We start from the raw sequence: 14,516 nt of genomic DNA on the forward strand, positions 1-14,516 counted from the left end.
GGGCGGGTTCCAGCTGTTGCGTAGGGACAGGGGGGCGCGGCCAGAGGATTGGCTTGGAAAGTCGCTAGCGGGGCCACCTCAATGACGCGTGTGTGGGCGGGACCAGAAAGTTTGTTCTGGTCTGGGGGCGGGGACATGGCGTTTCCCTACTGGGTGGAAGCTGGAGCTTCTCCCTAGGAAGACACGGCTAGGCGGGAGGGGAAGTTTTGTCCGTGTTGGGGCCTGGCTGGGAGAATTTTCACTGGGGAGGTCGGGCCAGGCTCAGGAAGCCTCGCCAGTGGATACCAAACCTGTTTTGAAATCTTTGCGCTAAGACAGCGGCACCTTTCTCGGGATGGTGGGCAGGTAGCTAGGACAGCCCTGAGGTAGGCGTGGGTTTAGGATGATCTCTGAAGGTCGGGGCAGCCTCTAGGGGTGGCCTTCCGGCTTTTTATTTTTTTGAGTGTGGGATTATGGGATGTTTCTGAACCATTCCTGGGAAAGAGGTGGAGCTATAATGTTCACAGAGAGGTGGTCCTGGAACTTTCACGTACAGATTCGGGCAAGAGGATGTAGCGAAAACTCTCTTGAGATGGAGGCCCATATTCAAACTCTCAGACAGGATTGTAGGGGCTGGACTAGGTAACTTCGTTTAGAAGGAAGTTTTTTTTTTTAATTGGTGGTGGGTGGAGCGAGAACTTTCCCAAGGTGGGCGTGACTCCAGTGTTTACATGGAAATGGGTGGGTCTAAATGTTAACTGGGGCCGGAGCCTAAATTTTCCAGGTAAGGGGGCTGGCTAGTATTTCATGAAGAGCACTTGAGAGTGAGGACTAAATTTCTCTTGGGGTGCAGGTGTATGTGTGACTCAGGATGGGAGAGAGAAAGCAGATTGCGGGGTGGGGGCATTGGCCTTAGTTTTTCTGTTCCTTTTGCCCTTAGGAGCCCCCAGTGCTGTGTGCAGATTCTGCAGGGAAGGTTTACTGGAACCCTGGCCCCAGCCACTCAGCGGAATGGTGAGATGGAAAATCTGGAGTCTGAGCTCTGGAGCAGGGGCTTGGGAGTAGGGGACCCTGGTGCCAGACTAGCCTCTGGATTGCATGTCATTGGGACTGGTGTAGGTTTTTCTTACGGTCTCTCAATGGTTTCCCCATCCCAGTCAGCCACGCTGGATCTGAAATCAAAGGAGGAGAAGGATGCTGAATTGGACAAGAGGATCGAGGCTCTTCGGCGGAAGAATGAGGCCCTCATCCGGCGCTACCAGGTGCCCTAGCCCCGCCCTGGGAGACCCCACCCCCTCTCCTCCCCGCAGTGAGTTTCCCTCACCTCTCCCTTCCTTCAAACCTTTTCATGGTTCCCCTTCACTCTCAGGATAAAAGCCAAAGGCCTTAGCCTCGCATTCTTTCCTTCATGCCATCATTTCATCATTCATTCACCGAGGCCTTCACGGTACCAGGCCCTATGCTGAGTGGTGCTGGGGAGACAGCTGTGACTGAGACAGCCCTGGACCTGCCCTCCAGGGTTGACAGTCCAGTAGGGGCACAGATCTGTTTTCAGTCAGTGACGATCCTGGGTGAGCAAGGCTGGGATGGGGAAGCTGAGAGGTCTTTGGGAACCCAGAGGGTGTACTTCCCCCAGCCTGCAGGATATTAGGGAGGGCTTCCTGGAGGAGGGGGTTCTGAGACCTAGAGGGGGAACAGACTTAGCCAGTTGAAAAGTAGCACAGAACATATTTCAAGCCGAGGAAACAGTTTGCGTAGAAACTTGGAGTTTAAAGTTAGAGTGGCAGTTGGGGAGTGCTGATCTGGAGAAGGAGCAGGGGCCAAGCTGAGAGGTTAGACTTTTTCTGGAGGGTGCTGCGGAACCGTGGAGGACTTTGAGAGGAGTGGGACCAGGTCAGAATAGCTTTTTAGGACGGCCTCTCTGGCTGCTGTGTGGTGGTGGATGGGAGGAGGCAATACTGGAGACCAGAGACCAAGGAGGGAGCTGAGGCTGGGACCTTGGGGAGAGAGGAGGTGCTTGCTTGGGTCAGGGCTGTTGGGAGGGACCCAGGGGCCTCAGTGGTGGGAGGTGGGGAGGAGGGTGGAGAGTCCAGGACAAGGTCCAGGTCCCTGCCAGAGGTAAAAGAGTAGGCGGTGGGGCTGTCCCTGAGATGGGACCTGGGAGGAGGGTAGGGTTTCATTCATTCATTCATTCATTCATTAAAAAAAAAAGCATATTGAGTCTCTGTTGTGTGCCAGGCAATGCTCTAAGCTTGGGGTAAACATGAGTGAACAAAGCAGATAGACGTCCCTGTCCTCTGGCAGATGCTGTTGCGGGGGAGGGAGACAATATGCAAAATACATGTAACAACGCCAGGTATGGACAGGGGGAGGGGTGACAGAATGGCAGGGGAGCTGGTTTCTATAAGCTCGTCAGGAGAGGCCGCCCTAAGAAGAGGAACATTTGAGCAGAGACCTGGAGAAGGTGAAAGACTGAAGGGTGTCTGGGGGAAGAGTATTCTTGGCAGAGGAAACATCAGGTGCAAAGGCCCTGAGGTGGGTCTAGTAGCAGTGAGGAGACTGGAGTGAGTGATGGGCCAGGGGCTGGAGAAGAGGTCAGGCTGGTAAGCAGATCAGACCATAGGCCGTGGGGGAGCCTGTGGCTCTCACTCAGAGACAGACAGGTACCACAGGAGGGTCCTGAGCAGGGGAGTGGTGTGCTGCCATTTTGGGGAAGATGCTGAGCTGGCCAGCTTTCCTGTCTAGAGCTCAGGAGAGAAGCCTGGGCTGGGGCCAGACTTGGGAGAAATTCAGGGGGCTGTGGGAGTCCGCCACGCTCAGGACCCTGACATTCGCCTGCCTCTGGTGTCCGCTCCTAGGAGATTGAGGAGGACCGTAAAAAAGCAGAACTCGAGGGCGTAGCAGTGACAGCTCCCCGGAAGGGCCGCTCGCTGGAGAAGGAGAATGTGGCAGTTGAGGTGGTGAGCTCCACACCCGGATGGGGGACGCCTGAGGACAGGGCGGGGGAGGGAGGTGGTCCCCGAAAGCCCTCCCAGCTGCCCCAGGCCCGTGGGTGGCCTCCATGTTGGCAGCTACCCCTGGGTCGTCTAGTCCCCCTGCCTTGGTAACTGGACTTTTCCTCCCTCCCCCCTTCCAGGAGAAGAACCAGGGTCCCTCCCGCAGGACTCCTGGGACCCCTCGGCCCCCAGGGCCCAGCAGGGGAGGCCGGACTCCTCCTCAGCAGGGAGGCCGGACAGGCATGGGCCGGGGGTCCCGTAGCTGGGAGGACAGTCCGGGGGAGCAGCCCCGAGGAGGAGCTGGGGGCCGTGGCCGGCGGGGCCGGGGCAGAGGGTCCCCTCATCTCTCTGGAGCTGGAGATGCCTCAGCTGCGGACCGTAAATCCAAGGTAGGAGCTGGAAGGGGCCGGAGGCTTCTGGCTGAGGCTCTCCATTGTCGCTCGTCCCTCTTCCTACTCTCAAAGGGACCATTTGCCCATTTGTCCATCCTTCTGTGTCTCTGCCTCTCTTTCAGCCCCTCTATCGGGCTCTTCCTCTCTCACCTCCCTGACCAGTGCTTGTGTGGACCCTCCCTGGCTCTTTCTGCCCGCCTGCCTTCCCTCCCTCCGCCTCTTTCTTCTCTTCCTGTCACTGTCTGTCTGTCTGTTTCTGTTGGACTCTGTGTGTCTGCATTCTCCATCTCGTACGTGTGCTTTCTCTCTTTGTCTCACTCCCTGCGTTTGTTTGTGGGGACCAGTGATGTTCTTTTTTTTTTTCTTTAGGTTTTTAAAAATTTATTTTTAGAGAGAGGGGAAGGGAGGGAGAAAGAGAGGGAGAGAAACATCAATGTGTGAAAGAAACATCTATCAGTTGCCTTTCGCACGCCCCTAGCTGGGAACCTGCCCTGCAGCCCAGGTATGTGCCCTGACTGGGACTCAAACCGGCAACCTTTTGGTTTGTGGGATGATGTCCAACCCACTGAGCCACACCAGCCGGGGCACAGCGGTGACATTCTTATTGTAACTACTCCCACTGCCCTGGCACACAGGTTAGCAGGGTGGGAGACTGCCGTGGACTTGGGGTCACCCCAGTTCTGTTTGTTCCCTGTCGTTGGGTAGCTTACTTCCCCTCTGGAAGCTTCTGGGTGCTCACTCTTAAGTGGGAAGAGCATCTGGTTTAAAGGTCATTTTAACATTCTGTGACATCAGGCATCGAAACCCTCGGAGTAAGTGCCGAGGGAACAGGACTCACGGATATTTATCATTGGTGTACGCTAAGCTGCTGTAACAAAAGACCACAGTTAAATCAAGTGGAAGTGTATTTCTCTCTTGTATGCTGAGCCGTGGCAATGAAAGCATCACCTCGAGCAGCCTGGCCATGTGCTTGTTTAAAATTCGGTTACCATGGAGGAAGGGGAGGATGGATCGTTGGGGGGTGGTCACCAAGCCATCTGCCTAGTTACTACTGCCATCATTACTGTAGCAGCCACGGTGCATCTGGGCCCCCCACGTCCCTCCCAGGTTCCTTGTTTTGCTAGAAAAATTCCCGGCTGAGATTTATTACAGTGAAAGACCCCAGAGCAAATCTGCAAAGGGGAAGAGTGCATGGGCTGACGTCGGGGGAGGCCAGCTCGCCCACTGGGGTCAGACAGGCCGCATTTAATCGCTCAAGCATGAGCCGTGACAGCGTACCTGAAAGGTCGCCTTCCGGGGACACAGTAGAGACCTAGTGCCCAGGGTTTTTATTGGGGGCTGGCCATGTAGGTCCCCTCTGCTTGGTGTATATCCAAATTTCCCACCCCAGAGTGGCGTTCAGCATGCCACCTGTCATTGGCACAAACCATGGAGATCCCCCTAGCAATGAACTTGCCTGAGAACATGCCGGAGCCAGATTCCCAGACACCGGCCAAGGGCTGGCCTTTAAAGCCGTAGACACTCAGGCCTGTCGTGTTAACTTTAAAGCACAGAAAAGTTGAGTGGTTCTTCCTGACACCCGGTGTTTCTGTCCCGCCCCCAGGAGTGGGAGGAGCGGCGCAGGCAGAACATTGAGAAGATGAATGAAGAGATGGAGAAGATTGCAGAGTATGAGCGCAACCAGCGGGTCAGTGCCAGGGTGTCCCCCAGTGGGGCAGAGCCGTCTGGGCCGGGTGAGCCTGCCAACCCCCATGGATCCCCGTGTCCACAGGAAGGCGTGCTGGAGCCCAACCCGGTGCGGAACTTCCTGGATGACCCCCGGCGGCGCGGCGGGCCCCTGGAGGAGCCTGAGCGGGACCGAAGGGAAGGCAGCCGCCGGCACGGGCGCAACTGGGGTGGCTCTGACTTTGAGCGGGTGCGCTGCGGCCTCGAGCAGGAGCGGCAGGTGGGTGCCGGGGCCAGAATCTCACCCCAGCAGCGAAGGTTCCTGGGTGAGCGCTGAACGCCAGGCGTAGCAGTGAGCAGGACAGACGGGGCGCAGCAGCGACTCTTTCACCCCAAATTACTTGTTGGTTCTGGAGCCAGACCACTGCTTTCTTTTGGCAGTGGCCTCTCATTCCTAATATTAGTAATATTTACTGCCCAGCTGGGTGCCAGGCAGCATCCCAGGTGCAGGGGCTAAGGGATTTTTTTTTTTTTAAAGATTTTATTTACTCATTTAGAGAGAGAGGGTAAGGGAGGGAGAGAAACATTGATGTGTGAGAGAAACATCCATTGGTTGCTTCTTGTGCGCCCCCAACTGGGGACCCAGCCTGCAACCCAGGCATGAGCCATGACTGGGAATCAAACCAACGACCTTTTGGTTCACAGGCCGGGGCTCAACCCACTGAGCCACACCAGGCAGGGCGGGCTAAGGGTTTTAAACAGGCAAAACCTTGGCCCTAATGAAATTTATTCTGGTGGGAGATAAATGAACGGATATATGATGAGATGTTAGGTGATGCCAAATGTGAAGAAAAATCCGGCAGGGTGAGGGGATAGAGAGATCTGGGAAGGCCTCTCTGAGGAGGTGCCACATAAGGAGACCTGGTTCTAATTTCTGCCCTGTCACCGCCTGTGTGACCTTGGGCAGGTGGCTCTACCTGAGCTTGGAGGACATGGAGTGGAGTGGGGCGGGTGGTGGAACAGGGCCCTGACTGCCTGTCTGCTGTGGAACAGGGCCGCCGGGCCGGCCCGGGCAGTGCCGGTGACATGACCCTGTCCATGACCGGCCGGGAGCGGTCAGAGTACCTGCGCTGGAAGCAGGAGAGGGAGAAGATCGACCAGGAGCGGCTACAGAGGCACCGCAAGCCCACCGGCCAGTGGCGGCGGGAGTGGGATGCTGAGAAGACAGATGGGATGTGAGTCTCATCCCTGTTTGCCCCTGTATGGCCCCTTGACCTTGGCCCTGACTTCCACCTCCTTTGACTGGCTCTGGTTCCTCACCCCATGGATCAGCCTGCAGTTGTTGGGGCAGCGCTGCCTGGCCACCGGCTCTCAGTGGCGCATAAAAGCATTTCTTCCTTGTGTGTGCACGGTTCAGCCGGGTAAAGCTAACCCAGGCCTGACGGTCCGCTGCAGGCCCGGCAGTGCTTGCCTTCTCGGAGCAGGTCGAACTTGGTTCTGCTGCACACGCGTTTCTCCTGGGGTTCAGATCGAGGGGAGCAGCAGCCTGGGGAAGAGCAGGTCATGACATTGGCAGATGTGCAAGAGGGAGAGCGGACACACGCCCCCATTCGGTTAGCCAGTGGCCCCAGCATCTCCAGGGTGGGAGCTTAAACCGCTCTCTCTGGTGGATGGCACGGCCACCCCAGGCTGCAGGCGTGGACGTCAGTTCTCACGCACGGACGGCAGGAAGAATTGCCAGCAGTGATTACACCTCGCACCCTCCCTTCAGCCCGCTCCTCTGTATCGACCGAGCCAAACCCCTTGCCCCAGTGGCATCATTACCCTCAGGTCTGACTCTGCCCTTTCGGGTCCAAGAAAAACCCAGTTAGTCAAACGTAAAGCAAAGGCATCTTTACGTCATTGACAGGAGGACCAACTTCCATATCACGTAGGCAGAGAACTTTCTGAAAGAAAGTCAGTCGAGATCAGCAGCTGTAGTTTTTACACCACCCTCTGTCCTTTGCTGAGCTGGAAGGTTTCACACCTGGAATTTTTATTGTTGACACTGGCTTGAGGAAAAGGGGGATCTTACCAGTACCAGTGTGCCTGGTGGTCAGAGCGTTCATTTTTGGATGGGAGCTAAGCTCGTGCGAGCGTGAGAAATACAAGGTGGGGCAAAAGTAGGTGTACAGTTGGGCGTACGTGAAACAGTCTGTTCTTCTGTTATTACTTATTAATTATTGTCTTATTTTCCATGTAGGCAACTGTAAACCTACTTTTGCCCCAACCTGCATTTTGCACAGATAATGTTGCCGATCTTTCTAAAGTGTAGGCACCTGGACTTCTGGGGAGACGTTCTCAAGGGTTAGGAGTGGGAACTTGCCCTGACTGCTGTGGCTCAGCGGGTTGGGCGTTGTTCTGCAAAGTAAAAGGTCACTGGTTCAATTCCTGGTCAGGGCACCAAGAAAACAACAACAAAACACCCGAAAAGAAATGGTTTTTCTCTTGTGTCCCCAAAGCAGCCTGTAGCAAGTCTCATTAACACACGCACACTGGCTTTGTTAGCACATGTTTTTTGAGTCCCTCCCATGTGTCATGGAAGGTTCTAGGTGATGGGGATACAGCAGTGAATAAAACACTTCTGGCTTCATGGAACTTGGAGTCTAGTGGGAAAGACAGGTCATGAGTAGATCTAACGTCGGGTTGAAGAATAATGAAGCAGAGTGCGCAGAGGGATGGAGGCTGTTTTTTGAACCTGGGTAATATGTGTAATAAGTTAAAATTATTTTTAATTCTTTTTAAAAGACTTTGTTTATTTTTTTAGAGGGGAAGGGAAGGAGGAAGAGGGGGAGAGAAATATCAGTGTGTGGCTGCCCCTCGAGTGCCCCCTACTGGAGACCCACCCGGCAACACTGGCATGTGCCCTTACTGGGAATCGAACCGGCGACCCCTTGGTTCACAGACTGGCATTAGATCCACTGAGCCACACCAACCAGGGCAAGATATGGTTATTTTAGATGGGGATTAGGAAGGCCTCTGAGCTGAGGTCTAAAGGAGGTGAGGGAGCAGGCCACTGAAAGATCTGGAGAAGAGTGTCCCGGGAGCAGCAGGTGCAAAGGCCCTGAGGCAGGAGTTCCTCGTGGCAGAACCTGCTTAGCTGGGAAGGTGAGAGATAATAATAGGAAATAAGGCCAGACAGGAAGCGAGGGATCATGTACTTCCCAAACTTTTGTCCTGGGGGGTTCAAATACTGAATTTCTTTCTGTATTTGTCATACGATGTCAGACTTGCCTCTTACCACCACCTGCTCTTGTCCCCCTTCTAATCGGTGACCCCCGTCAGGTTGACCATCTTTTCTCTTATCTCGATTTCCTCTCTTGCTTCCCCTAACTGTGTGCTCACCTTTTTTCTCTCTCCCCAGGTTCAAGGATGGCCCAGCTGCTGCCCATGAACCAGCCCACCGCTACGGTGAGTGGGTTTCCCTGGGTGGAGTGAGGCAGCTGGCTGGGCCAGATGTGGGGGGTGGTTTGTGCCATGCTCCCTACCCCCGACCCCTCTTGGGTTCTGTTGCAGATGACCAGGCCTGGGCCCGGCCCCCCAAACCCCCCACTTTCAGGGAGTTCCTATCCCAGCACAAAGCTGAGGTCAGCCGCAGGAGGAGGAAGGGCAGCCGACCCCAGGCCAAGGCAGCACCTCGTGCCTACAGGTAGGGCACCTTCCCTGCGCATGTACACACCCCCAGTGGGGCTATGCGGCCCGTACCTGCTCCTTCTCCGACTTGGGTGTTTGTGGGTCTGTCTGTCTCACCAGGAACTTGCCTCTCTGTGGATCAGATGCTTGGTTTGGGGGGTCTCTCCACTTTACCCCATCTGTTCCCTCCTCCTCTCCCTCCCATCTCTTCTGCCACCTGGCTCCCCCTCCAACTACCTGTCCCCGACACCCAAAGACACACCCGCCGTTTCCCCCTGAGCGCCCCGTCACGCTGATCCTGTCTGGAAATCTTGCAACGCCTTGCCCTCCCCAAGTCAAATTTTATACCTCTCCTCTGGGAAGGATTGGGAGGTCGGAAGCCCTTTCCTCCTGTCCCCACCCAGGTCTCACAGCCCTTTCTTTTGACCGCCTCAGTGACCATGATGACCGCTGGGAGACGAAGGAGGCAGTGCCCCCAGCCCCCGAGCTCCCACAGCCCACTCCCTCGGAGGAGACGCCCACACAGGTAGGGTGGCCTCGTCTCTGGGCAGGGGTGTGGGGTGCTCAGGGCCCGCCCTCTCCTCCACCTGCCCTGTGTTCCCCACAGCTGCCTGAGACCCCCACCCCCGCCCCCCAGCCTCCTGAGGACCAGGGGGAGGAGGGCCAAGGGGAGGAGGACCAGGGGGAGGAAGACGAAGGTGAGGATGAGGAATGGGAAGACGTGAGTGAGGACGAGGAGGACGTTGAGGAGGAGGAAGAAGAGGCTGAAGAGGAGGAGGAGGAGGCGGAGGAGGAGGAAGAACCAGCCCAAGGCCACCAACCCCAAGAGTCTGAGCCCACTGGGAGCCCCGGCAGTGAGCAGGCCAGCAAAGAGCCTCCTGGGCCCGAGGAGCCCCCGCCAGTTCCCCAAGCCCCTGCCACACCTTCCAGTCCCTTCTCGCCCTCTGGGGGCCACCAGCCTGTGTCTGACTGGGGTGAAGAGATGGAGCTGAATTCTCCCAGAACCGCCCACCCGGCTGACGCCCTCTCTCCGGGTGAGGCCTGGCCCTTCGGATGTGCATGAAGCTGGCTGCTTGTGTGCGTGTGTGTGCAAGGGGTGCATGGGCAGGGGCGTCCTCAGGCTGGGCCCTGCCACCCTGGCCACTAGGGAGGACCCTGCCGGCTGCGCTGTGTGCTGTCCTTACCCGCGTTTGGAGTGCCTGCCCGCAGATACCACCCCTGCTCAGGAAGTTCCAGAGCTCCCTCCCCAATAAAGAGTTCACATTCAATGACATTCACATTCCAGTGACACTCCCCAGGTGTGTGCTTGAAGCGCCCTCTCCATCAGGGCCTTCTGTCTCGGGCTCAGGGGCTACTTGGAGGGGGAAGGGCTTGACTGGGCCTCCTCCTTCTCCAGGAGGTGACCGGCCAGCCCCTGCCTCCCTGGAGAGTGGGCCCAGCGGCCCCGGAACCCAGAAAGCAGAAGAGGATGGGTCTGAGGCAGCTCCAGGTGGGGGAGCCCTTGGGCCCTAGAGGTGGCTGTCTGCCTTCCTCTTCTTCCGGCTGAGGGGAGGGGCGGAGGTTGGAGTGGGGCTGGGCTCCCTCACGGGTGTGTGCAGTAGTGGCTGGGCCTGGGGCGGGGGTGGGTGGGGGTGGGTGGGTGGGGTGAGGTTAGCCGAGCTGGGGGTGGGTGGGGGTGGGTGGATGGGGTGAGGTTAGCGAGCTGCGACGGCACTGGAACTGGGACCAAGGTCAGGGTTGCGGCTAAGGCTCTGACTTCTGGGTCCTAGTGACTGCGTGTGCAGGGGCCTGGGGATGAGGAGGTGGAGCCATAACGGGATTAGGATTTAGAGCTGGATTTGAGGGGGTTTTGAAAGTAATCTAAAGGTAAAGACGGGGAACTGAGGGCAGGAATAGAAATTGAAATAGATAAAAAAAAAAAAAAATGGGGAGGGGTAGTTAATGGCTTTAACTGTGAGCTGGGTTAGATTTTTGAGGTGTCACTGAGTGGGGTAGATTGGAATAGACCCTGTTAGAATGTGAACCCCGTTTTTCCACCTCCACCCGGTGGAAGCCGGGTTGTAAAGCAAGCACCCCCCCCCCCCACGGGTGGGATTGGGGTTTGGGGTCAGAGCCACAGGTTAGAAGTCAGGAGGTAGGCGGTCACGGTGGAGGTAAATTTAAGCCTGTGGGGTGGGCTGGGGTCGGAGAGGACTGAGTTTAGGATGGTGGGTGAGGCTAGGGTGCCCTAGCACTTTTGCCATATGTTGGCCAAGTGATTATGACCTCGCTCTGCCCGTTTATTTTCCCGACTGTAAACAGTTCTGCAGCTTCGTGAGGCCACTGCAAGGATTAAAGGAGTCTGAGGCCCCTCAACCATTTGGCGCTGGGGGTGGCTGCTGCGGGGCTCAATAGAGATGAGGGGCGGGGCTGTTGCCCTCGCTGACCACCCGTTCTCTTCGCAGAAGTCGGCCTCGCGGGCCAGGAGACTGCGGAGATCACGGACTTCCAGAGGGTGCGTTTCTGCAAGGTGGTGGCGGCCGCCCCACCACCGGGGGCCGCCCGCTGACCGCGCCCTCCGACTCTGCACTAACTTCCCGCAGCCTCGCTCCTCTGTCCTCTGCTTCTGCCACGCTCCAGCCAGGAGAGGGTTCAATGCAAGGGGGGAGGAGCCAGGGACAGCTAACGGGGTAGGGTCAGCTCCACAGCCGGGTCTCTCAAATGTGTGGCGCCAAGACACCTGGATGGCCGAGAAGCCTCCAAGTTATCCACCTGTGGCGGCCCTGGTGGTTAGGTGCTAGCCCCCCGGGGCGAGTTTCCCGCCTCCCGGACATTCCAGCTAAGGCGTGGCAACTAGCCCGTGACTCTTCCGAAGGACTTGAATACTCGGCCACCAGTTGTCTCTATTAAATGCAGCGCTTTCGCTAACCTTTGAACTGTGTTTCGGGCGGAGTGTGTGTTGGGGGTGGTGGTGTTGCTGTGCTTTGCAGGCTTTTCTGTGGCGGAAGAGGCGCGAAGAAGGGGGTCTTTCTTCTTCCACTCTCCTGATTTGTCTTCCCTCCCCCATCCCGCAGGCCTCCCCGAATTCCTGAAGATGCTGCTGGGAGGGCCCCGAAGCTTCCCCGCCTTGATGGGGAGGGGGCGGCAGGAGGGGGGTGGTCTGGTTCTCCAGGCTGTGCTCTCTCCTCCCTGGAGCCCACTCTGGACCCTATGGCTTAGGGAGAGGGAGAAATTGAGGGGGGGGAGGAGCTGGGGAAGGGGCACGATTGGAGTGGGGTGCAGCTGCAACTTCTGGGTGTGAGTTTAGACCTTGGGACACATTTTGGAGGAGGCTGGTTCCGTAAGGGGCGTGGTTAGAATTTCTGGGAGGGCCAAAAGTCTGGTGGGTGGAGTTAGAACTGTGTTAGGATATGGGGTGGGGCCACGGGAGCCGGTTTGGGTGGGAGTTCCTAATGCTGGTGTGGGGCGCAGCCACCTGTGGAGTGGTTAGAATTCGGTGCTGGAACGAGTGGAGTGCCGAGGAGGAAAGGGATGGAGCCTGGAATACAGAAGGTGAAGCCAGGGAGAGAAGAGGGCGCAATCAAATGCTGGAGTATAGCCTGATTCTGAGAAAAATCAAGCTGGAACTGGGGCGAGGCTTGAAAGGGCCTAGCATAGGGACGGGGATCGGAGTCATGGCTAGATTCCTGGAGGAGTGAGTACCGAAAGGGGCCGGGGTTAGAGCGCGGAGAGGAAGCCTCAAAAAGAGGACGGAGGAGCTAAGCCCTGGAGCGGGCTTGCGTTTAAGAGGTGTGGATATAATACAGAAGCCTGGCAGTAAGTAGTCAGCTGGGCCGACACCTGCATTTGAGGAAAAAATAGGTATTGCAAGCCTGGGGCCGGGCCAAAACCCAGTGGGGGCGGGGTCAAAACGCCTTGGGTAAGCCTTAGCTTGATATTGGTTGGCCGGAGACAGGACAGGACAGAAGGCAAAGGAAGCTTGTCAGCGCCGGGGCGTGACCTGGCAGGGGCTTGGACCAGAAAGATTTAGGGCCAGGAGGCGGTCCTCTGAAAAGGGGCTGGGCCTAGAGTGTGGGTGGGGCCTAAGGCACGGAGGTGGGGCCTGTGCGGCTGTTTCACAGGCCAAGTGGGCTGCGGAGATGCGAGGCACGGGCTGCGTGGGCGGTGGCGGCGAGAGCCCGGGTGACTCGGTGCTGAGTGAAGGCCCACGGGGTCGCTGGCTGCGCCTGGCCCCCGTCTGCGCCTACTTCCTCTGCGTCTCGTTGGCCGCGGTGCTGCTCGCTGTCTACTATGGTCTCATCTGGGTTCCCACACGGCCCCACGCGGCCCCTGCGGGCCTGCAGCCGAGTGCGCCTTCCCCTCTGTGTGCTGCCCGCCGGGGCACGCCGCCTGCATCAGTGCCCGCCGCTGCCTCGGTCTCTTGCCTCCTAGGAGTCCCTGGCGGGCCGCGACCCCAGCTTGAGCTGCCACGCAGCCGCCGCCGCCGCCACAGCGACCGCAGCCGCCGTCCCAGCCACCAGATGCCCGGGGAGACACCGGAAGCTGCGGAGGGGCGAGGACCGGGGTAACCATCCCTTCCACCCAAAGTCGGCGGGACCGCCGGCCCTCGAGAGTATGCGCCCCCACCGCGGACGCCCAGTCTGGGTTGGGCCAGGACTCTCTTTCAAGAAATCACCTAGCGCCTCTGGAGCTGTCGTCCTCAAGAATGGGGGATGAAGGGGAGCTGGCTCGGGGCCTCGCCCTTCGCAGCGTCTCCGGTGCCTGGCCGGGTCCTCCACCATCTGGCAGAACACATCCTGACCTCTCTCTCTCAACCTTCTTCCCTCCATAGGGTCTGAGCACAGAGCCCGCCGCCGGCCCCTCCTCTCTGGATGTCGGTGTCCTTAGGTCCACTTGCAATAAACTGTCCCAACTGCCTGGTGCTGTCGTCTTGTCTGCAGAGGTGGCTCCCCTCTCCAGTATGAAGGAAGTCTTCCCTGGTGTGATCTTTGTTTTTCTTGCTTTGGGGTGGGCTGAGTGTGTTCTCCCCTTCCATAGGGGGTCCCCCTTTTCTTCTTCCATCGTCATCATGTAGTTTTGGGGTTGAGATGGGAGGAAGAGGCTTATCTGCAACAGGGTAGCTGAAGGTCAGACAGTGAAGGACTTCACCGTGTTGGGGCTGAGGACAGGTGAGAAGCAGAGGGGCCGCCCTCCTGTCTCAGCACAGGAGACCAGAGGAGAGGTGGGATGATTTCAAGCAAGAGCAGGGGTTCTGGGGTTTATGCTTAGTGTAATGACAACGCTGGGGACAGAGGCTAAGCCGCCCTGGGATGTCAGGATGCTGCTGGAGGGGGTGGTGCCTTCTTCCTGGGGCTGAGGGGAGAGCGTGGACAGCGCTGGTGGTGGGGTTTCTCTGCCTCCCTGGAAATCACAGAGGATGCTCTCTCGAAGCACTGTGCTGCCTTTGAAGATTATTATTCCAAGCTCCCGGGCTGCGATGCTGCTGGTAAACCAAGGCAGAGAAACCCAGGCCCTGCTCAGAGAATCGGAGGTAGTTGAATCCATTTTCCTACCTAGAAGACTGAGGCCCGGCTCTGGGCCCGACACTGGACCCTCTGGGCAGGACGTGGTTTCCCCTCCAGCCTCTTCCTTCAGACTGGAGACTTTCAGGAGGGTGCAGTTGAGCCTCCCCGCTCAGACTGGGACATCTGCAGATCCCAACTGTGCTGGGCATGTCAGTCATTCTCTTCCCCCGCCCACCCCCCCAGGCTCATTCCCTGGAGGGTGTCTCCAGAAGGAAGGGGGACTCAGGAAGCCAGCACCCCTTTGTGGTAAGCCTAGGTGGTGGCTAGGG

The 14,516-nt window shown here is 57.7% G+C and overlaps 2 protein-coding genes across 10 annotated transcripts in view; both read left to right on the forward strand.

The window, feature by feature from the left end:
* Positions 1 to 13,599, forward strand: part of CCDC9 (coiled-coil domain containing 9) — a 14,449-nt gene extending 850 nt beyond the window's left edge. Inside the window, exons 2-17 of one of the 9 annotated variants that reach the window (XR_006656736.2) lie at positions 920 to 993; positions 1,137 to 1,241; positions 2,838 to 2,939; positions 3,116 to 3,364; positions 4,971 to 5,054; positions 5,139 to 5,312; positions 6,086 to 6,267; positions 8,436 to 8,482; positions 8,588 to 8,720; positions 9,140 to 9,230; positions 9,312 to 9,738; positions 10,101 to 10,193; positions 11,149 to 11,198; positions 11,758 to 12,235; positions 13,115 to 13,247; positions 13,515 to 13,599. Coding sequence is in view for 8 of the 9 variants with exons in the window: in XM_071220067.1 (XP_071076168.1) it covers positions 991 to 993; positions 1,137 to 1,241; positions 2,838 to 2,939; positions 3,116 to 3,364; positions 4,971 to 5,054; positions 5,139 to 5,312; positions 6,086 to 6,267; positions 8,436 to 8,482; positions 8,588 to 8,720; positions 9,140 to 9,230; positions 9,312 to 9,738; positions 10,101 to 10,193; positions 11,149 to 11,252 (1,794 nt within the window). In the remaining variant the exon portion in view is untranslated. Of the gene's footprint in view, positions 1 to 129; positions 366 to 597; positions 622 to 919; positions 994 to 1,136; positions 1,242 to 2,837; positions 2,940 to 3,115; positions 3,365 to 4,970; positions 5,055 to 5,138; positions 5,313 to 6,085; positions 6,268 to 8,435; positions 8,483 to 8,587; positions 8,721 to 9,139; positions 9,231 to 9,311; positions 9,978 to 10,100; positions 10,194 to 11,005; positions 11,116 to 11,148; positions 11,736 to 11,757; positions 12,527 to 13,114; positions 13,248 to 13,514 lie in introns of those variants that run through there. The other 8 variants (XM_053915444.2, XM_053915448.2, XM_045202930.3 and 5 more) reach the window with 8 other exon arrangements.
* On the forward strand, positions 12,678 to 13,599 carry INAFM1 (InaF motif containing 1). The gene has a single exon (XM_053915449.2). It carries the CDS (start codon positions 12,823 to 12,825, stop codon positions 13,249 to 13,251), a length of 429 nt encoding a protein of 142 aa, XP_053771424.1. The 5' UTR covers positions 12,678 to 12,822; the 3' UTR covers positions 13,252 to 13,599.
* Positions 13,600 to 14,516: the final 917 nt, after the last annotated feature.

This window comes from Desmodus rotundus, chromosome 12 (assembly GCF_022682495.2).
Source record: "Desmodus rotundus isolate HL8 chromosome 12, HLdesRot8A.1, whole genome shotgun sequence".
NCBI classification, from domain to species: Eukaryota; Metazoa; Chordata; class Mammalia; order Chiroptera; family Phyllostomidae; genus Desmodus; species Desmodus rotundus.